A 22,816-nucleotide genomic window follows, 5' to 3' on the forward strand; every position below is an offset into this window, starting at 1 on the left:
GTACAGTTTGCGTACAGCCATGTATAAAGGTCCCTCAGCGCGGGGCTGCAGTTGCCGTAACCGTCGCACTCCTAGGACACGATGCGCACGCACGGCAAAATGCTGTACTATTATTTCTAAGCACTCAATTAGACGGCGGCGACTATTCATCGGTGCGGACAGTGAAAGCATTCGAGTCACATAGGGTTTTGCAAGCGGCTTAATTGGTTCCTGCAAAAAGGTTCTATGAGTCGAAGGAAATGTATGTTCGAAGCTTACAAACGCCTACATGCAGCGCAGAAGTCGTCGCACTCGGCATATTTCTCTCCTCCTTTCGTGCTTCAAGGCTACTGCAGTGCACCTTTTGATAATTTGAGTTTAATTGTCGAGCGATGAATATATAGCGGCCAAGAACTTCGTAGCTATAGCTATAAAACGCCGCGGCTTTCACGGCGCACATCGACGAAGGTATGCACGCCACGTGCCGCTTTTCACATACGGGATCACTTCACTGCTCAAAAGAGACCACACTCATAATATACGAACAGCATGCTTCTAAACGTATATAATAAAGCAGGGGTCCATCGATTTCTGTTTCCTCAACAATCGGAAAGTGGGCGACACGAGAAAGTCCGCTGACCCAAGGATCACTCAGCTCGCGTACTAAGTTGAAGGCTTCCCAAAAGAGAACACGGAAAATGGATTTTATTTCGCTAGGCTAAAAGAAATAACTTTTCGAGCAACCGCTGTCTACGGTGTGCATGCAAGCACCTCAACAGCTCGCCGCCGACGACGCGTCATGTTTTTTACAGGCATATTTTTAGCGCAAAGGACGGGACGAGATACAGACAAGACGAGCCCGTCCTTGCGCTAAAAATATGCCTGTAAAATCCGAACACCAACTAGCCCAACTACTCACCCTGTTGACGCGTCATGTGCATGCGCTCGTGACGTCACAAATTACATGTTGCCAGACAAGCTAGCAGTTCGCAAAAGAAACGTAAAAAATTTGTTTTAAAAATATTTACCGCCCACAAGCAACTGAAAATTGGGAAAATGTAATTTATTTTGTTCGGATTTAAAGACGATAAGCAGGGTGTGCGTCAAAATAGGCTGTCGTGTAAAAAATTCTAAGGGGGCACCTCGTATTTTCTTTCTTGTGCGCTGTTTCTAGTCGAAACAAGCCAATCCAAGACAAGAGCTTTAACTTTAACAAAGCTGGGCTGGCGCGGCGTGCAAAACTTCTTCAGTGAACGCTTGATGTAACCTTGCCTGCTGCATAAATAGTGAGTGCTTTCCTTTCTAATACTAAAACAGTGAGAAGCGCGAGGGAGGTACATCTGTTGTAAACGTTCGCGCCTAGTTCAGTAAAAAACAGTTGAAAATCTGGTTCTTTGTGCGCAAGTATTAAATCAGCCATGACAGCGTTCTGTCATGATTCGTGTGCAACAGATGTGCCAACTGTTGTGTAAGTTATCCTTGGTATTCTGAAAAATTTATTTGTGTGTTCATCACAGTCAACTGCGCCTGTCGTTGCCCCGCTTGTCACGCATTCACTACGCATATCGACGCATGTTCGGTGGCAGTCGGCGCCTGCCACCCATGTATACGATGTTACTGAATCGATGAGGGGTGGAATCGAGGTTTTGCTAATGTTTGCATGTTCCTAGCTGCCCCATGACAGAGCAGCAGGATTCCCCGAGTGGCTCATACGCACTAGTGATGAGTGTACTTTTTTTCTTCATCATGCCCGGCGTTTAGTATCCAGAGGGTAAAATTCGGCGCTGTGCTCAGTGGTCCTCCTCATGAGATAGTGTCACGATGTGGCCACATTTCTTCACAGCTGACTTCCGGCGCTTCAGCGTTTCCATGCTGTTGTGGCGTCTTAAAGGCTTGTAGTTCACGCGGGACGCTTCGCGTGGAGCGGTCGGGATTGGCCATTCCAAGGAGGGAAGCTATGCCCGGTGCTAAATCGCAGCTCGGAAGCTGGTTCACGTGCGAACGGCTCAGCGATTGGGCGGCGCATCGCGGCGTAAATTTCTAGCTTGTTTGAACCTCGTCGCCCTGGCCGCTCGAGCCGCCGGGACGACTCGAAACAGGTTCTCGCGCCTCGGCGGCACGGATCGCGAGTGTTTTCGCTTGCCACTGAGCGCAATTGTGGGTAAAAGCTGGGCGAGCGCACTTGTTCGGCTGAGCTCTTGTGTTAAAGCGGGAAGGCGCTGTGCGAAAACACTGCAGATGCCAGGACGCATCCTGCACTCTTCGCCTTGTCCACTCACAGCAAAGCTGCTCGGTGATCATATAGAAACTACCAGGAGCAAAGCAATGTGGTTACAAAGCCTTGCAGCTGCCTAATATTTCTCATGTGGTGCTCTTTGCTTTGTGACAACCTATGCCACCTCAATGCTGGTGGCATAGCCAGAAATTTTGTTCGAGGGGGTCTGATGTTGCAGCGTGGCCTGCTTCTTATAGAATTTATTGAGGAATCAAATGCATCAATCGTAATTGCATTGCCAGTGACGTTACGTCTTAGCTGCTGCAAATCAATTATTGAACGCTATGCACTGTCAAGACAAAAAAAATATGTATTTTTCATACAAGAATATACTCGTATGTCCCAAAAACTGTGGCAGAAATAACTGATATTAATGTTTCCATCTTTTTTGTCTATTTAGTAAGTAAATAAAATGTCTCATGAATTTTAGAACTATATCAGTTCGAAACCAGCAAGGTAGTTCATGTCCCTGATATGAATAATGAAGTTGAGGACAAATATTTTAACGAATCTTTTCATTCAAGAATGTACAGTTTTGTACGTATTGACACAGTGTATTCCGCACGTCTGCTTAGCGCTAACCTGAAGCACACGTTGCCTCAAAAAGAGGAAGTGAAGGTGACGGTGATCTAGAGCTGCGGTCAAGACTTCTTCCGAAGCCCGCTACTGTTTTCTTGTCATCTGTGATCTCCCTAATTCACGCGTGACGTCTTGGTGGAGGTGTGGGGTAACTTCGACTTTAAAGGATTCTAATTGGCAAGGGTGGAATGTTGGGCAACTCGGTATTGATCCATGAGAAAAGGAGCGCGAAAACAAGACGACGGACGAAGACAAAACACGCAGCACGAGCGCTCGTGCTGTGTGTTCTGTCTTAGTCTGTCGTCTTGTTTTCGCGCTCCTTTTCTCATGAATTAAAGGAGTCGGGCGGGCTGTAGTTCTTGCTTCCCGGAGGGGTCCTGGGTATGGGGTGTGCCACCCAGCAATTGCACTGAAATTGTAGTCACAACAGAGAGCGTATATATAAAGAATGAGTTCTGCAAAATATACATTACAAATGCGAAGGCACAATGCAGTCTTACAAATGCGAAGATACAGCTTGAAAAAGGGCAAAAAAGCGTAGCTGGAAACAAAGCTCACCGCATTATACATAGGGCATAGCAGAAAGATATTTCAATTCAAGTATATTCTCTTATAACTCTGCACACCTAAGTTAATGTAGCTGTTTTTACCATGTCAAACAAGCCAAATAAACAAGTTGTGCAATCACAGATAGTAACATTTATGCATAGAAAGACGGACTATCCTGCACAAACAAAACTATTATCGCAGAAATGCTGATATGCATTTGGGTTATGCTGCGGTCACGACAGCACCATAAGGATAGAATAATAGAGGAAGAATGCAGAAATCAATCAAAAATGTCTATTTTAGCTGCCTGCAAATGGCAACAGTCATACTGCACAGAAAATTAAAGAAGGGTATTGGTATGGCTCAAAGAACAAGTAAAACCAGGTAGCTAAAAAAAGGAAAGAAAAGGACAAGCGAAAGCCAGAGACCATGTGACAAGTTGAACAGCTCATTATCCGACAGTGTTTGTTTGGAAACGCCGTGTGGGCCGGATTTTCAATGAGCAAGTTGGGTCAAATCAGTTACTGATGTCCACGTAATTTTTGCATTCGCATGATGACTTTGATCATGATGCTAACTGTTAAAGTAAACTGCAAAAATTTCTGTGGTTTTATGGGCTAATGAACAGTCATACAGTTTCCTTATTACGCGTTTATGGACCTGATGGAACCGAGCTTTTTACTTGCATTGGTTCTGCTGCTTCGCTCTGTAATGGACAAAGTTTATGAGAAATTTATATCCATAAAGTTTCGGAATTGAAATTCATGCGCTCCGTAGATTCCGCGGCCGCCGCGAGATGCCACAATGAGCCTGCTTTTCATTGAAAACTTCCCTAACACTTTGTGCTCGGATGGGGATCCTCCAGGTACATCGGCGTTAACGAAAACCAGCCCGAGTTCGCATCGTTTGCGCAGAAATGTATTTTCGAGCGTGAAGAAAGCATTGTAGACAAAATCCAGCATGATTTCCAGCGCCGGTGGTTGTTTGGGTCGGCGTTGCATAACAGTATGAAAAAATTTCGAGGGGGGCTGAAGCCCCATCAACCACCCCCTGGCTATGCCCCTGCTCACTGCAGCAGTTATATTCATTTACATTCACATTGCCAAGGGGCTTTTTTGCTCTGCTTGGCCGTCTGCTTTATTCATCAAGCTCTGGAAATTTTTAAGGAGCCTCTATTGCCTTCTTAATGTTGACTACTCATTGGCTTTTTTCAAACCATAATGCTTACCACACTTGAGATCTTGTTTATTGGGGCGTGCAGGGTGTTTCGCCATTCAGGCAGCTTATGAGTGGGATTCAAAAAGTAAAGGAACAAGAGCTGTCACAGCTGCACTTTCAGTGTGCAGTTCTTAGATGCTGCATATTTGCGTCAGACTCTGAAACATTAGTTGTAACGTGGCTGTGCTAAAGGACACAATCACATGGGCAAGTGCCTAAACGGTATCTGGTTTTACAGTGCGAGCCATTATTTGGGAGCCTACCCTGAGCTGTCGCACGGCCAGAAACCATTGTAGTTTCTGACACCACTTCATGCTGAATAAATTCAGTCCATGCGGCCAAGAGAGAAGAAAAGAAAGAAGTAGCGGGAGGGGAAAATGGGAGCACGCCGCTATGGAGAGAGAACTGGACATGATGGTTCTGGCCGAATAATTTTTTTACATCTGGAGGACATCTGTCAAGTGGAAACGCATAGCTTGTTCGTATATTCAGTGGTAGCGTATAGTGTTGGAATCAGGTGTGGATTTGGCGTAGTGCAATCATTAATAGCAGTACAGATGTGCAAGATGGCAATTTCCTGATTGAAGGAAGTCCACAATGGGTTAAAATTTGTGCCATAATAAATGTTTGATTCAGGGTGATTATTGCATTCAACTCGATGTTATTTGCAAGAAACCTGACATCTCAGTAGGCAGTGTGCACAGTAGTGTTTATGAGCAACTGGGCGACCAAAAAGTTTTTTCGCGTTGGCAGCTAACACGGCTTGCAAAGGTTAAATATTTTTGCATAGATTTGTTCTGTATCTACATTTATGCCTTAGTTTACATCTAGAAGAAAAGGGTGTAAAAAAATCATTGCGACTGCATTGAAAAGTAATATTTATAAGTGGCATACTGTTGTGCAAGGGTGTATGTATCATCATGTAAAGTCAAGTTTTCCATGCTAGCTCTTGTTACATTACATTAGAATCGCTCTCATATTTCGAGCCAGTGCGGACACAAAATGATTTTGGATCAACATATGTGTACAAAATTTACTTCAAGTTACTTCGATGCCTATACTCGAAAGTGAATGCTGTACTAAATATAATTACCCTTTAATTATTCAGTTTGTCCTGAAATGTGGTTGGAGATATGTTTATGCTTAGAGAACTTCTTTCCAAATCAGAGTGCAGACTTCACCTCAGGTCCATCTGAGTGTGGGTCCTGGATGTCATTCTCATTTTCGCCACTAAATCACTGCTGCCATTGGGCACGTTAACATCTGCTAACAAGGGCCAAAGCACTCAAGTCCTTTTTTTTATGGAGGGATAATGTGTGATCAGTGGTGACCACTCTATTTGCTCTGCACAGTAGTCGGCATTGTGACAGGCAAAAGACGGGCCGCTCTGTCTGTTTTTACTTGTGTACACCACTGTAGATATTTGGCTGTGGTTTGGCTAAAGGTAGGTGTGGCTTCCTCAGTACTCTATGACTTTAGTGCATTAGAATGTAGATGGCTTGTCTGACGTCATGGCTGTACACTTCTGTGGCACGGGTGGTGCTGCATAACTGCATAAGTGCTACTACCAAAAATATTTTTTTGTTAACTGTTTCAGGTGGTTAATTTTAAGGACTGACTAGTTGCATGCAAACCCAATGGGGCCGATGGTAATGCCACAAGGGCTTGGTGTGATATAATAAAATCTCTCGACAGCTGTCTAGTTTGTCGTGTAGCAGCAACACAATTGGTTCAAGTGTGACCATGGTTGAGGATATTGAAGGATTTCGAAGCTTATTGACAGTTGCTATGCGACAAAAGCATAAATCATTTGATGTCCGGGTTTCCAAATTCAAAGGAATAAGTTTGTTTCTGCTGAAAAGGGGTCAGGTACTTTCTGTCACAGCTGAATTAAAAAAAAGGAAGCATGAAGAACAGTTACCAATGTCTGATACGAGGTTTAGTGACAGCTGTAGAGGTATTTCTATTTTGCAATATATCGAGGTAAGGACTTTGACTGCGACATGTATATGTGCATAACTATAGAGCACTCCTGTTAGTTTTCCATGGTTGCTCGTCTGTCAAGTAGCACTCTTGTCTAGTCGGCTGTTCCAGGTGCATGGCACAACCACCGCTGTTCCGCTCCTTGAGTGGCGCGTTTTGCAGCAGCTGCTGCAGGTGGCACGCGCCGTATTTTTTCACACTCACCCTACCTCTCTCCTCTTTTCATGGTAACCGCCCTCACGTTACACATTCCTTCTCTCTCGCCGTACCCTCCTCTTTCCACTGTTAGCACCAAGAGGGTTATGCATTCCTGCTGTCTAGCCATGCCCTGGTGCTTCCATCATAACCACCCTAAGATGGTGATGATGAAAAATATTTTTTAGCTCAAAAGCAGGTTATGCATTCCTACCCTCTTGCCATACCCTTCTTATTCCACAGCAACCTTGCCATGCCAACCATCCTTCGATTATGCATTCCTGCACTCTTTTCATACCCTTTTCCTTCCCAGATAACCACCCTCAGTGGCTGCTGTGGTAGTCACCCTCCGGTTACGCACTACTACGACATCAAACCCAAGGAACAGGCGCTTAACAGCTGCCGCTGTAAAATAACTGTTTACCAGAAGTCAGGTACATCTGATCTAATAGTGTGAAGTTCATTTTTTGTTTTATGTTGAGAATTAGCAATTGTCCGTGCCTTCAAACTTCACTTTGCACCACTTCATACTCAAGTAGGCAGCACTAGCCTCAAGAATTGTAGCTGTTCTCTTGGAGCAATAAAAGGCATTCGTGTAATTTCTTCAACTGTCCTGCACAATAAATTTTGCGACTAGTCTTCATGGGTGAAACACAGAATGGCCTGAAATTTTAGTTTAGTTGTGAGGCAAGCGTTTTGCAATGACTGAAGCCATACTTTAGACATTAACTGCATTGTGGGTCACAGGTGGGTCAGGTCATGTGTTAATCCTGTACGGCCACAAATGCCGAGTCACACAATGGCCATTCTTTAACAGTATTGCATGACCATCTACCTGTTGAGTTGCCAGTGCCTTATCACTGCATAGAGTAGCTAAACAAACTAGAAAAAGCGTGAGTGTTTGAGATGCTTTTATTATTGTCTTTCGCTGCTCTGCACTGTGATAAGGCGCTGACACTGGGCGGTCAGTGGTCGTGCGATGCTGGTAAAAAATGGCCTGGGTGTACATCTGCTGTAATAGTGTGTGTGGTCTCTTTTTGTGTTTTGTTTTCAGAAAAAACTAATGTCTATGCCACAGAACTTTACTTTTGCCAAGTTTATATAGCTCTTTGAAAACTTTCAAAAGCGCTGTGACAGGGGACACAAAGAGAAAGACATGAAGGACAAGTGCTACTATCAACTGAAGTTTATTGGAAAACACACACGGTTAACTAGCTCACACAAGGCAGCCAGCAGCGCATGCGCATACCCCCAAAAAATCAGAACGAATCACTGTGTTGAACCAAGATACCGAATTTCACAATCATGGATTACAACAAATGGTGTGCTGACGCACATGTCGGAGTTTTTGTGAATATAATAAGCCTCAGATAATTCCCTTGTTAGCTGATTGGATTGATTGTAAAACATTTTATTCGCCGGGAAGAGCTTGGCAAGAAGTCGCGTTAAGTGGCCGAGAGTACATAGCCCTCGACGACTTTGTCAGCCCACTCCACCGCCAAAACTTGCGTTCTGGGGTCAGAGCTAGCCAGCACGGTCTCCCACCGCTCGGCCTGGGTGGGCTCGGTGGCTGTGCCACAACACTGCCAGCTAACCCTATGGTTTTCGCCATGCAGGTGCTCATCGCCGCATTCACCTGCGTGTTGCCTGCTCTGCTGACTTCGCACTGGAGTGTGCCGTCGAGGCATGCGCCGGAGTGGAAAAAAAGCAGATTGGACACCGACTTCGTGACTGTCATCGCCGCTGCAACACGTGCTCAAGCAACATCCGTGGATGCCTGGGAACTCGACCGACGTTGGGCGGCCCAAGCGACAGGAACAGCAATCCACCAGCAGCGTATAAAAGAACAGCGACCTTCAGCAACACTCTGTGGGCTCGGTGGCTGTGCCACAACACTGCCAGCTAACCCTATGGTTTTCGCCATGCAGGTGCTCATCGCCGCATTCACCTGCGTGTTGCCTGCTCTGCTGACTTCGCACTGGAGTGTGCCGTCGAGGCATGCGCCGGAGTGGAAAAAAAGCAGATTGGACACCGACTTCGTGACTGTCATCGCCGCTGCAACACGTGCTCAAGCAACATCCATGGATGCCTGGGAACTCGACCGACGTTGGGCGGCCCAAGCGACAGGAACAGCAATCCACCAGCAGCGTATAAAAGAACAGCGACCTTCAGCAACACTCTGTGGGCTCGGTGGCTGTGCCACAACACTGCCAGCTAACCCTATGGTTTTCGCCATGCAGGTTAGTAAAACGGAATCCTTTTCTAAAAAATCTAGCAATTACGCTTTGATACAGCTACCGAGCCCTCAGATCTGTCTTGCCATTATAACTGAATGCGTATCCGTGATCCGTTCATTGCTGTTATTGTCGGGGGATATTGAAACCAACCCCGGCCCTAATGATAATGCCGCCGTACTAATCGAACTACAGAAATTAAATGCCGGTCAGGACACTCTAATCGCGGAAATGCAAGATTTGAAACACCAACTCATAGCTACAGATAAGAAACTACTTGATCTGAGCCAAAGGATGGCTCAAGTAGAAAGTCAGTACGAAAACCTAATGGCTCTGCAAACAGAAATTCACAGCGTCAAAGGTGATACAGCTCAAACTACCCAGCTCATATGCAGTTTAGAAAACCGTATTGATGATTTAGAAAACAGATCCCGACGAAACAACCTAATATTTTACGGCATACGCGATACAACCCCATCTGAAACCTCGGCGCAATCGGAACAACTAATCATTGATCAATGCAGTAGCCTTTTAAACATAAATTTAGACACAAAAGAAATCGAACGCGCTCATCGAATCGGCCGCCACTCTGACAGCACAGACCGTCCAATCATCGTAAAGCTCACATACCACAAAACCAAAAAGCTTATCCTGGCTAATGGACGCAAGTTGAGGGGTACCAATGTTAGTATCGGTGAAGATTTTTCACGGCCTGTTAGAACTGCTCGCAAACACCTTGTTGCGTTTGCAAAAGCCAAAAAAGTAGCTTTCACCCTTCCCTTCAAAACTCTCTTCATTGGCCCCAAGCGCTATTACTACGATGCATCATCAGAAACAGTCAAAGAAATCTCGTAGCCATCATCTCGTGATACCAGAGTAAGAAACTGTTCTCATCCCACGCCTCAGCATAAGCTTTCATTTTCCGTTATCTTTACTAACATTCGTAGCTTTCTTCCGAAACGCGATACCGTATTCAACCTCATGTCATCATCCGATAGCAACCTGCTTATCCTAACAGAAACTTGGTTGACCAACGATGTTAGCGACCATGAAATTCAGACAGACTTTCCCGGTTTTGATATTTATCGCAAAGATCGTAAGGAAACACGAGGTGGGGGGGTTTTAATAGCAGCAAGCCAACAGTTGTCATGTACGCCAATTAGCCTTGCCTCAGATCTGGAAATTCTTTGGCTTCTCATTCGAGCCTCGCCCCAAACAATATTGCTTGGCGTCTGCTACCGCCCTCCAAACAGCAATCCTGATTTCTGCACAAAATTAAATAAAATACTGTGTGACGTTGCTACATCACACCCTAACGCACATATTCTATTATTCGGTGACTTTAACTTTCCTAACATTGATTGGTGTACCCAAACGGCTGCTAACACTGAATCAAATTATTTTCTTGACGTATGTCTTAATTTTAACCTTACGCAACTCATTACGGAACCGACACGTGTAGAAAAAAACTCCGCCAGTGTTTTAGATCTGATACTAACAAACCATCCGGAAAGCCTAACGTCTATTTGCTTCCTACCAGAGATCAGTGATCACAAGGTTATCCATGCCACATTTTCCTTTGTTCCAACACCACGTGTCACTCACAAAAAAACTATTGTTCTGTACGACAAAGGGAACTATGAGGCCATAGATAATGAACTAACTGCCTTTCTTCCATCCTTTGCAGCATCATTTCATAACAGATCTCCTGAAGACAACTGGCTTATCTTTAAAATTAAGGTACACGAACTAACAAACAAATTCATTCCGAAAACCACTTTTCGTGAAAATCGCCACAAACCATGGTTCACAAGGTCCATAAAACGAATAGAAAATAAGAAAAAAAGACTTTTCCGCGCAGCCAAGCATAGGCCGAGCACTTCAGCATGGAATAAATACTACGCAGCCGAAAAAGCTTATCTAGCAGCCACCCGCGACGCAAAACACTCCTTTTTCCGAAATGATTTGCCTAACATTCTACGTCACAGCCCAGAAAAATTTTGGAAAATAATACACCCGCAACAGCCCCGTGAAGTTATTCTCACTAACGAATGTGATGAAATAATCGCAGATGCTGACAGTGCTGCCGTATTCAATCGCGCATTTGCATCTGTATTCACTAAGGATACCGGCATACTTTCTGCGTCTACCCTTCCCAGAAACATAACAAATAACATGCCGGCCATAACCTTCTCTGTTGGTGGTATTGTTTCCCAAATTGAAAATATTAAGCTCTCATCATCGGCCGGCATCGACGAAATCAACTCGAAAGTGTTAAAGAATATCAAACATACCTCTGCAAAATTTTTGTGCCTCATATTTTGGCAGTCATTGTCTACAGGTATTTTGCCTCACGACTGGAAGGTGGGAAAGGTCGTTCCCGTCTACAAATCAGGTAATAAAAATTCCCCTTTGAATTATCGTCCCATCTCACTAACCAGCGTGCCGTGCAAGATCATGGAACATGTCATATACTCACAAATCATGAACTTCTTAGATACTAGCAACTTCTTTCATCATTCACAACATGGATTTAGGAAAGGATTTTCATGTGAAACACAGTTGGCACTTTTTCTACATGACCTGCATGCAAACCTTGACTGTAACATCCAGACTGACGCTGTATTTTTAGATTATGCTAAAGCATTCGATAAAGTATCCCACCGACTCTTGCTGCTAAAACTTTCCCTCCTAAATTTACACCCTCATGTCTTAAGATGGTTAGAACAGTTTCTTACTAATCGTACTCAATCTGTGCTCATAAACAGCCAGTCGTCTAGCCCCCTACCCGTAACCTCAGGCGTTCCACAAGGATCCGTCCTGGGTCCCCTTCTTTTCTTAATATACATTAACGATTTACCCTTGCATGTATCTTCCTCAATCCGCTTGTTTGCTGACGACTGTGTCATTTATCGTACAGTAACTAACATCCCAGACCAACACGCTCTTCAGACTGACCTTAACAGTGTACAAGAATGGTGCGATCAGTGGTTAATGACTCTTAACCCTAACAAATGCAAGCTCATGTCATTCACCCGAAGTCCTAGACCTTTTCGTTCTACTTACACAATAGACAACCTACCAATAGAATCTGTGCTAACATTTAAGTACCTAGGCATCACACTATCAACTAACCTATCCTGGAATGCGCACATTGTCAACATCATTTCATCGGCCAACAAAAAACTAGGTTTCCTCAAACGCCACATCCGTGATGCACCAAAAGACTTGAAATCACTAGCATATAGGTCACTGATAAGGCCTAAACTTGAATATGCATCAGCCATCTGGGATCCCCATCAAAACTATCTGAAGGCTAACCTCGAAAAAGTTCAAAATCGCGCTGTTAGATTCATTCATTCCGCATACTCATACGACATCAGTGTATCGTCTTTGAAAGCTGAAATTAACTTGTCGCTTCTTTCCCATCGCCGGCGCATTGCTAGCCTCTGCCTTTTTCACAAATTTTTCAACGGTTCATTGCACGAAGCACCCTACATCGTATGCCGCACGCACATATCTCAGCGCACTGGTCATCCGCTCCAAGTTGTCCGTCCACGCTCCCGTACTACTACATTCTCGGCCTCGTTTTTTGCCCGAGCAGCATCTGACTGGAACGGCCTTCCCCACCAAGTCGCCGCCATTACCTGTCCATCAAGATTCCACCAGGAGATAACGCAGATGATGTTAGACTAGAACCTCATGTTATATCCGTAGCCCCACCCCTTATGTAATACCCCTGAATTGGGTTCTTTAAGGAAATAAACTGAACTGAACTGAACTGAGAGAAGGAGCTGTAACTAGATCACCCGGAGGTGGCTCTATTTTGCAGTCCCACAAGATGTGATCGTAGGTAGCACGTTGGCCACAGTGTTTGCAGTTTGGGTTGTAAAGATCTGGATAAATGTGCGCGAGGAGTGATGGGGTGCGTATCGATCTCGTCTGTAGACGATGCCACGTAACCTCTTGTTCTTTAGTAAGTCTTTTGTCTGGAGGGGGGAAAATTCTCCTCTCTAGTTTAAAATGATTGGTGAGATCATGATATGTGATCATTGAGTCCTTCGTGAAATTCAGGGAGCCAGACTCATCCACTGCCCGGTCGACGAAACCTCGGGCTTTATTGTGGGCTGCCTCGTTCCTCGGATTCCCCGAATGGGCTGGGACCCATATCAATTCGGAATAATTTGGTGAGAATTTGGTTGCGTTAACGATTCTAAGGGAGGTGTTTGTAATTCGCCCTTTAGTGAAATTATTGATACCCATTTTGGAATCGCTGAGGATGATGCTCCCTTGGGTATGTGCTAGAGCGAGGGCTATAGCCGCCTCTTCTGCCGTTTCAGAGGATTTCGTTTTGATTGTCGCCGAGACGATGTGGTCACCATTCTCGTTCACAACCACAACTGCAAAGGCATTGGTATTTTTGTATTCTGCCGCATCTACATACAGTGTTGCAGCGCACTGTCTGTATTTCTTATATAAGGCTTTGGCTCGTGCTTGTCTTCTACCCTCATGGTGTAAGGGGTGCATGTTTTTGGGGAGTGGTTTGATTAGTAGGGCCGTCCTATAGGCGGGGTAAGTCTACTTTAGCATCGTTATTCGTAGGTTGAAAGTTAATTCCGAGCCTGGTAAGAATACTCCTGCCAGTTCTGGAATTGGCTAATCGCGCTGTTTGAGCCATTAAATGGGCTTCTTTCAGTTCATTGTAGGTGTTATGTATTCCTAACCTCATAAGCCTTTCGGTTGAGGCATTTAGTGGGAGTCCTAACGCAGCCTTATAGGCCTGCCGTATCATGCTATCCAATTTGTCCTTTTCTGCTTTTGAAAATTTCAGATAAGGGGTGGCATAGAGTATCCTGCTCAGCGCAAAGGCCTGCACTAGGCGGCATAAATCTCTTTCCCTCACCCCTTGTCTGCGGTTAGCTATGCGGCGGAGTAATCGCGCCGTCGCTTCTACCGTGCGTTTTAGCTTAGTGAGTGTGTCAGTGTTTTTCCATTTGTTTGTAAATACAACCCCAGTATTCTCATGGTCTGTACCTCTTTGACAGATCGTCCATTAACATAGACGTTTATTTGCGGGGGGGATGTCGTGGTACGCCTACCTCTTTGTTTACGACGGATCACGAAGAGTTCAGATTTTTGCTCAGAACAAGTGAGGCCGGAATCCCATGCGCATGCCTCGATGATGTCCACTGCTGCTTGGAGTGTGTCTTCTATGTAGCCTTCGCATCCTTTGGTTACCCAAAGTGTGATGTCATCTGCATAGAACGTGTGATGTAGGTCTGGTATTTGTGCCAGTTTGGGGGGAATTTTGATGAGGGAGAGGTTAAAAAGGAAAGGGGACAGGATGGAGCCCTGTGGCGTTCCTTTACTTCCTAGTTTGATTGGGGCAGACTCTATTGTTCCGACCGTTATCACTGCTGTTCTGTTAGTGAGGAAGGATCGGATGTAGTTGTACGTCCTTTCTCCGGGGTTGATTTCTGACAAGTTTGTCAAGATGGCTTTGTGGGTGACGTTGTCGAAAGCTTTAACAAGGTCTAAACCCAATATTGCTTTCGTTCCTGTTCCCTCGTCAGCTTCAATTATGTCCTTGTGAAGCTGCAAGAGAATGTCCTGGGTAGATAGTTGGGCCCTGAATCCTAACATTGTTTCAGGTAGGAGGTTCATGTCGTCCACATAGTTTTGGAGCCTATTGAGGATGACATGCTCCATGAGTTTGCCTAGGCATGATGTTAATGAAATTGGCCGTAGATTCTCAGTGCTGAGTTTCTTACCCGCTTTAGGAATAAAAGTGATTTTCACGTGTTTCCACTCTGGTGGTATGTTGCCTGCATGCCAGTATTTGTTCATAAGGTCTGTAACCGCCGCGATCGACGTTGCGTCTAAGTTCCTGAGAGTCTTATTTGTAACTTTGTCTGGTCCTGCCGCAGATGTTGTCCGCAGTTTTCCAATTGCGTACCAGACCTCTGCGTCTGTGATGTCTGCGTCTAAATTTGGATTAGGAGTCCCCCGGTAGTCTGGTTGTGTGGTACTATCATCCGTGTTTAGATAACGTTCTGCTAGCTCTTTGATTAGGTCTTCAGTTGTACCCTCATATTTATGTATGAGTCTGTACAGTTGACTTTGTTGCACGGGACGTGTTTGTTCTGGATCGAGCAGGTGTCTTAGAAGATGCCATGTCTTCTTATTTCCGAGCTGTCCATTGACGCTTTCACATATTTGGTTCCATTGTTGTGTTTGGAGAGTAAGTGTATGTTCCTCGATTCGCCTCTCGATTTCAGCGATCTTTTTGCGTAGTCGCTTGTTGTGTTTTTGCTGCTTCCAGCGTTTTTGGAGGCCTTTTTGTGCCTGCCACAGGTGTAACAGTTTTGAGTCTGCAATCTGCTCCTCCTTCTCAACTGGCACCACAACGCTAGTGGAGCTGACATCCTCATTCAGGGAGATAACCCAGTCGCTAAGGTTAGAGATCTCCTTTGGAGCTGTTTTGTCGCGAAGTTGCCTGAACTTGTCCCAATCCATGGTTCGTATTTCTTTTGCTTTGTTTTTAAGTTTTGTCGTGGGGAACGTGATGCTAAGGATGAAGTGATCACTGCCAAGGTTTTGCCCGGTGTTGACCCACTTTGCGTCCTTGACGTTTTTAGAGAGGGATAAGTCTGGAGATGTGTCTACACATACACTGTTACCCATGCGTGTGTGGTCGCTCGGGTTGTTTAGCGTTGTGAGCCCTAGTGACTGTATGATCTGCCAGAGCAGGTTCCCTTTCGGAGTTGCTTTGGTATATCCCCATGCTGGGTGTTGAGCGTTGAAGTCTCCCACAATTAATAGTTGAGCCCTAGCAGCCAGCTTTACTGTGTTTATCAACAAGTGTGGGAGTCCATTGCCTTTGTTTCTGGGAGGGTTGTATACATTAAGGATGAAGAGATTTGAGCCTCCTTTTTGCCTTGGTACTATTTCAAGTAGGGTGTAATCTTCTTCCGAATCATTTATAAAATGTTGAATTGCGGTGATATTTCTATGCACCAGAGTGGCTGTGAAGGAGCCGGCTGCGTTACTAGTATCATAATGAGGTGGCAGATATGCTTTATAGCCTGGCAGTGTAGCCCTGCCGCTAGCTTCTTGCAATGCAATCACGTCTGGGGTTGGAACAGACGGTGCTTGTTGGATGTGGAGCTGCAAGTGGGCCCGCTTGCGGCGGAAGCCTCTGCAGTTCCATTGCCAAATTTCAAATTTTTGGCGTGGTGCCATGTTGGGTTATAGATGGTTGTGGCGTCGTGGACAGATCCACGGTGGGGGGTAGGCGGGCCTCGATAGTTGTAAGCCTATCCATTATTTGCTGCATGCAGGTGGCTATTTGGGATACCTGTCCCTCTAGTGTTGCAAAGCGAATATCTATCTCTGCAAATTTGGTAGTAACGAGGCCTTGGAAGGTAGCTTGTTCTGTTGATATAGCGCTAGTTCTCTCTGACAGAGTATTGATGTCTGCCCTGAGTTTGGTAGGCGCTTTCGACGGCTGCGGGGTGTCGGCTTCCGAAGCCTCGGCCTTTCTTTTGGATTCCTCGCCTTCTTTTGTAGGATGCGGTCTTTTAGTTGCTATTCTGGCGTCTGTGTCCGTCGCGTTATGGGCTGAAGACTGGGACGCGTTGGAGGGAGTGTGGCAAATAGCGTCTGTTTCCATCGCATTATTGGTCGAATCCTGGGACGCGGTGGGTGGCATTCTAGCCGCAGTGGCATTCTGTACCTGATGCGCTTGTAACAGGCGTTTAATGTCAGCCAACTCTTTTTTAAGGCTGGCAATTTCTCTGTCTCGGGATTGTAGTTGGATCTGAAACTCCTTCTCTCGAGCGTCAATAGATTGGGAGGCCTCTGCTGGCCAGCTCACCTTTTTATTGGAGCGGCTATCGCTGCGTCCGCGGCTTGAGCTTCTCTTGTCTTTCCCTGCAGGGTTCCCCAGGGGCGGGAAGGAGCTGAAGTTGTTCCGGCTGTGGCTTCCTCCTTTTCCGGTAGCACCGTGTTCCTTCTTCCTGGGCCTAGACTGGTGTCCGTGTAGTGATGAGTCGTTGTCCCCTTGCTTGGGTGTCTGGTTGCCATGGGGCGTTCCTTGTTTGTTCTTGTTGATCAGCCGGAATTTGCAGTTCCGGCTGCCTGTGTTGTGGCCCCCGTTGCAGACGATGCATACGGGTTGGCAGGTTGGCTGTTCTCCCTCAGGTGGAGGCGAGTGATTTTTTCCGCAGCGGCGGCAAAGGTTCGTTGTAGGTTTGTAGCAGACATCGGCCCGGTGTCCTACTCTCCTGCAGTTGTAGCATACCTCATGTTGCTCCCTGAAGGGGTGGACCCGAAAGACGCCGCACTGATAGATTACTTGGCTGGGTAGCTTCTTTCCAAAAAAGGTGATTTGTATTGTTCTGGATTTCCCGATCCTTCGGGCATCCACAACTTCTATTCCTTCGTTTCGGTTTCCGAAGCCTTGGCGAACCGCTTCGGGCGAGTCTCCCGCGTAGGCGTTGTAAATGACCCCTTTTACCGAGTCTTCGGGCGCCGCCACGTACGACGTTACGTTGTAGGTTTGATCTTGGAGGTTCAGTTTTTCAATACTGGCGTATGCAGTCGCCCGTTGACGATCGGGCGTGCATAGCGTAAAGGTGTTGTTGGCCGTATTGACTCTGATAATGTCTTCATTCTTCACCGTATCATACGGCAGCCTGGCCACCTCGCAGGCGCAGAAGAGTAGTAGTCTGGGCGCAAAGTCCCTCAGATTCCAACCTTGTGGTCGGCAGACGATTTTGTAGTCGTCGGTCGGTAAGCGCGGGAGAAGGGCTTTCTTGCTGAGTGCAAGTAGCTTCTTCCCGGTCTTTCGCGATGGAAAATTGGAATTAGACTTGCCTTGGCCGTGCCCCTGCGCAGGCTCGTCGTCGGTTGATGCGGGCCCTTTATTCTTCAGGCCTCGTTGTCGGTCGCGGTAACGAAGAATGGTTTCCCATTTTCCGGCCTCGAGCTCCGACGGTGATATTTTCTCGCCTTCCACGGCGTACTCCATCTGTGCTGGTCCCTGGGCGCTCAGTTCCCGGCGGAGAGGTGACGAGCTAGGTCGAGCTCGATGGCTAGGCCGGCAGTCAGCCGGCAATATGCCTAGGTGTCCGTAGATTGGCAAAATCCGGCTGCAGCAGGCACTGGACAATGGCCCGGATGTCGTCCAAAATATTCGAGCCCGAAGGCTGACTCTTTCTGCCGAAAAGTGGCTTCGAGGCGGGAGCCCATGCGAGACCTAGCTGATTGGAATGCCATACAGAATTTTTGTACTATTGAACAAAGGTACACATGCATATTTGTCCAACGGGCTAGAATTGTTAAGTTTGCAGTCTCTGTAATGCAGGGCCAATTTAGAGGAAGGAGCCCCCTTTAAGGATGAATTATGTTGGCATAGTTGTGTGCTTACACATTTACCAGTTTGGCCTATATAACTCCTGCCGAATGTGAACGGTACCTCATATACCACTCTCTCGGCACAAGGTGCAAATAGCAACTCATGTTTTATATTGCACTGTTTTTTACTTTCTCTTGGAAAACAAAATCCACCAGAGCCTCCCAGTAACGAGAAATGAAAGTCTGCAGTAATTTCGTACCTTCACAGATTATCCCACAGATTTAAACAAGTAGGCACTAGATATGGGGTAATGGTGCAGTTTTCAGCTCCCCAAAAACTTGGAAAAATCTCTTCTACGGTCGATAGAAGACCTAGATTAGAAAAACAAAAGTCAAGAGAAAGTAAAAAAGAGTGCAATATAAAACATGAGTTGCTGTTTGCACCTTGTGCCGAGGGAGTGGTATATGAGAACACATTGCCGTTCACATGTTGCCGTTCACATGAGGCAAGAATTATATAGGCCAAACTGGTAAATGTGTAAACACACGGCTACGGCAACATAGTTTGTCTTTAAACGGGGCTCCTTCCTCTAATTTGGCCCTGCATTACAGAGACTGTGAAATTAACAATTCTAGCCTGTAGGACAAATATGCATGTGTACCTGTGTTCAATAGAACACACATTCTGTATAGGCATTCCAATCAGCTAACAAGGGAGTCATCTGAGGCTTATCATATTCACAAAAACTCCGACATGTGCGTCAGCACACTATCTGTCGTAATTCATGATTGTGAAATTCGGTATCTTGGTTCAACACAGTGATTCGTTTTGATTTTTTGGGGGTAGGCGTATGCGCTGCTGGCTGCCTTGTGTGAGCTAGTTAACCGTGTGTGTTTTCCAATAAACTTCAGTTGATAGTAGCACTGGTCCTTCGTGTCTTTCTCTTTGTGTCCCCTGTCGCAGTGCTTTCGAAAGTTTTCAAAGATTCACCAATTAGCTCAGTTGTCCGTATTACTCCAATTTGTATAGCTCTAGCGTTATGAAGTAAAGCTCCTCCCTTGATTTCTTCAACTGTACTACTACGTAGCTCTTAGCTTAGCTTATCATTCTACGACTAGCCATAATGGATGAAAAGACACGCAGACTTGCTTGAAATATTAGGTTAACCTTGAAGCAAACGCTTTGCAGTGTCTATAATCATGCTCAAGATGTTCACTGGAGAGTCGCGTCGTGTGTGGTTGCTGTACGGCTATGAGTAGTGAGTCACACTATGAAAATGTGGGACAACTGTATTGCAGAAGTTAGGAACATCTACGGTGATAGGGCGTGGCCCGGCTCTCTTGGTGTTGTCTTCTGTTTAGATGAAGCTAATGTTTGTGCCTTCGAAGTTCACTTTGCACCACTTCATACTAAAGTATGCAGTATTAGCCTTTAAAAGGGATGCTCTTCCCAAGGTGCAGTGATGGCATTGTTCTTTCTTCAGCTGTCCTACACTGCTCTTAGATCAATTTACGTCATCACTTTATGACTACTCTTCACTGGTGAAAAGGCACACAGAATGGCCCGCCCAAAGTTTGAGGTTAGTCTTGAGGAAAATGCTTTGCAATGACTGAAAACCAGGAGTAAAGACCTCAAATTTTTTGGAGTGTTTTTTCATTTTGGAATATCTTATATGTGATTAGTAAACACTTGTGCCCATGTGGAATTCATCTGCGCTAAATAAATAATTTCGAATTACATGTTTTTCCTCTGTAGTTTCGGTTTCAGTTCCCAGCGGGCTACAATGTCTTAGTGAGTATGAGATCATGTGAGGTGTACAAAAGCTGCTATGTAACTGCTGCTTTGTCATTTAATTCTTTCAAACCTTTAAGCTAAACTGATCCTAAAGCTGGAATCTGAACAAGTGAATAAAGAGCAATTACATTGCAGTTTTTGCATGCCTTACACAATCTGGTGCTCACGGTGACATCACAATCGTCTTTTCGCTGCTGAAACAGAAGCCAAAACTATAAATTATAAATTCACTTATAAGTTAGGCACTGAGTATATGTGGATTTCATAGAAAGACAAAGTTTGTTGCGATCCATAGTACAACAGCACAGAAGACGAGGGCAAACGTAAAACCAGATGACACGAGCACTGACTTTCAACTAAACTTTTTACACACTTGCATACATTTATATTTTTCCTGCAAGGACTAAGTTAAAAAAACCAAACTTCTCTACAGAGATCAAGACCTACAACTCTGCAAAAGCATCCTCCAAAAATTTCATTTGGCGGTTGCCAAGTTAGAATGACAGTATGCTGGCACACAAAGAACCATCCTTACCAATATGGTAAGCCTAGACTATCTCCCTTACCATCTGATTGGTATGTTTGGAAGTGACAGGCGTGTCATGAAACAAAGGGTTGCACGTGTGATCTCGCTGGGGACAATGAATCGGTAAATTAGATCCCGTACTGCTATCCAAAGATTTGTTGTGTTCCATAAGGCAGATGTTTAAACAATGTCACGTCTTTCCAACGTGGTAGCCACCGCAAGAAAGGGGTATCCAGTAGACAACACCTTTGGCACAATCTAGCATTTTAAAACTATGCTTTAGAGAGAAACTTCTTGCATCTGGCTGCTGCCTGCGCTGCACTACTGAGCAAATATTGGCCAGTTTATGGCATGAAGAAAAAGCTACGTCACCGTTGTATTTTCTGCCAACTTTTCGCATTCTGAGCAACACAGCGTGTACGTACAGGATTGCGGCTACTTCTCTACGGACTTGCTCATCGTTCTGCCTCAGAGCATGACTCTGATCCGACTTGCTCTTACCAGTCGTTCTTTTGCACAATCTTGCGATCACTATGTTGGGATACCGTGCTTCCCTAAGCCTGGCAAATCTGATCATCCACAGTCACCGTAGCTTGGTGTAGACACGAATTGCACAAGGCTTTGCATATGCAAGACATGGCAATACCATCTTTAACCAACTTCTAATGGGCAGGCTGATAGCTAAGCAGTGGCCTGACCGAACGGTGGGGCAGTGGTACTTTCAGCCACGTCACATTTGCTGGAAGTACTTCTCCCGTTCGGTCAAGCCTGTGAGATAGTCGAGGCTTACCATATCTTGGGTGGTTCGCTTTGTGTGTTAGCAAATCGTCGTTATCAATTAACTGCAAAATGAAATTTTTCGAGGGTGCCTTTGCAGAGTTGTGGGTCTCGACCAGTGTTGATAAGTTTGGCTCTTTGAAGTGAAAAGCTTCACTACGCTTTTCGCCGCTTAGCCAGGAGAATGACCTTGAACGACCTTCAGCCCAACGGTGCTCATGGTGCAGTTCGGGCGTCCACCGATATATGTGAGGAAGTTACTGTGCCATTTCCTTTCCTCAAAGCCAATTTTCAAAAGCAAACTGCAATTTTCTTCGAAAGCAAAGGAAAGGTGCATACGAGGCTCCCTGAGACAGCCGACACCTCAGTTGCCCTTTAACCTACCTGGCTGTAGTGATAGATGTGCACTGCATGCGTTGGCACAATGTTGCAGCAGAAACGTGGCACTGACACCATAGACGGTCTGCGTTCACTATGGTCCAGACTCCAGTGGTTTTGAGGAAAGGAAGGCGCATAACTGGCTTCCTGGGACAGCTGACGCCTTAATCTCGCTTTGATGTATATGGAGATGGTGACAGAGAGATATGGGCTGCATGCATTGATGCTGACAACGTGTTATGGTAGACAGGAGGCACTGCAGCAATAGGCCGCTGCGTTCATTGGGTGACCGACGTCTCTCGATCAACCATCAATTTAACTGCCACCTGCCGGGGTGGCAGGGTGGGTGCATTGCCTATCCACTGTGCAGACTGCACTCAACATTAGACGCCACGCCGCGTCTAGCTGCCCGATACACGACAGCTTTCGCTCTCTAACTAGTTTTAGCAGTAGTTGAAGCACAGCTGATTTTTTTTAAACTTGGCTTTTGCAGGAAAGGTATAATTGTATGCAAGTGTGTAATAAAGTTTAGTTGAAAGTCAGCGCTCAGGTTGTCTGATTTTTCGCTTGTCCTCGTCTTCCACACTGTTATACTATGAATTTCATGCGGTGATTTATGTTTACTTATGTGTTGCACATTTTTCTAGATATTCAACACTATGAAAATTTTCGTGTGTCTACCACTTCAAGATCTATACTGCATTGTTGGTCACTGGAGGGCACGTTGTGTATTGAGGCTGTACGGCCACGACTACCGACTCACACGGTGCTGCCATGCGATAGCCTGGAGTTTTTTTCGACCCTGTTAAGAGCACACATGGCAAGTCGCTATTTCCATCTCTTGGCAGTCCAAATAAGCTGACTTCACCAGCGGCTCACTCAGGTGTCAAGCTGCAAGCACCAAGATTTAATGGTGGCCCACCGGTGGCCTCTGCGTACAAGGATTAGGGCACCGAAAATTGTTGCCATAG

At 45.6% G+C, this 22,816-nt stretch overlaps 1 protein-coding gene across 3 annotated transcripts in view; it reads left to right on the forward strand.

Moving 5' to 3' along the window:
• The first annotated feature begins 1,170 nt into the window (after positions 1-1,170).
• Positions 1,171-22,816, forward strand: part of LOC144127949 (uncharacterized) — a 53,431-nt gene continuing 31,785 nt past the window's right edge. Inside the window, exons 1-2 of one of the 3 annotated variants that reach the window (XM_077660968.1) lie at positions 1,173-1,265; positions 22,493-22,665. Coding sequence is in view for 1 of the 3 variants with exons in the window: in XM_077660966.1 (XP_077517092.1) it covers positions 1,398-1,447 (50 nt within the window). In the remaining 2 variants the exon portion in view is untranslated. Of the gene's footprint in view, positions 1,448-22,492; positions 22,666-22,816 lie in introns of all 3 variants that reach the window. The other 2 variants (XM_077660967.1, XM_077660966.1) reach the window with 2 other exon arrangements.

This window comes from Amblyomma americanum, chromosome 4 (assembly GCF_052857255.1).
Source record: "Amblyomma americanum isolate KBUSLIRL-KWMA chromosome 4, ASM5285725v1, whole genome shotgun sequence".
Lineage (NCBI taxonomy): Eukaryota > Metazoa > Arthropoda > Arachnida > Ixodida > Ixodidae > Amblyomma > Amblyomma americanum.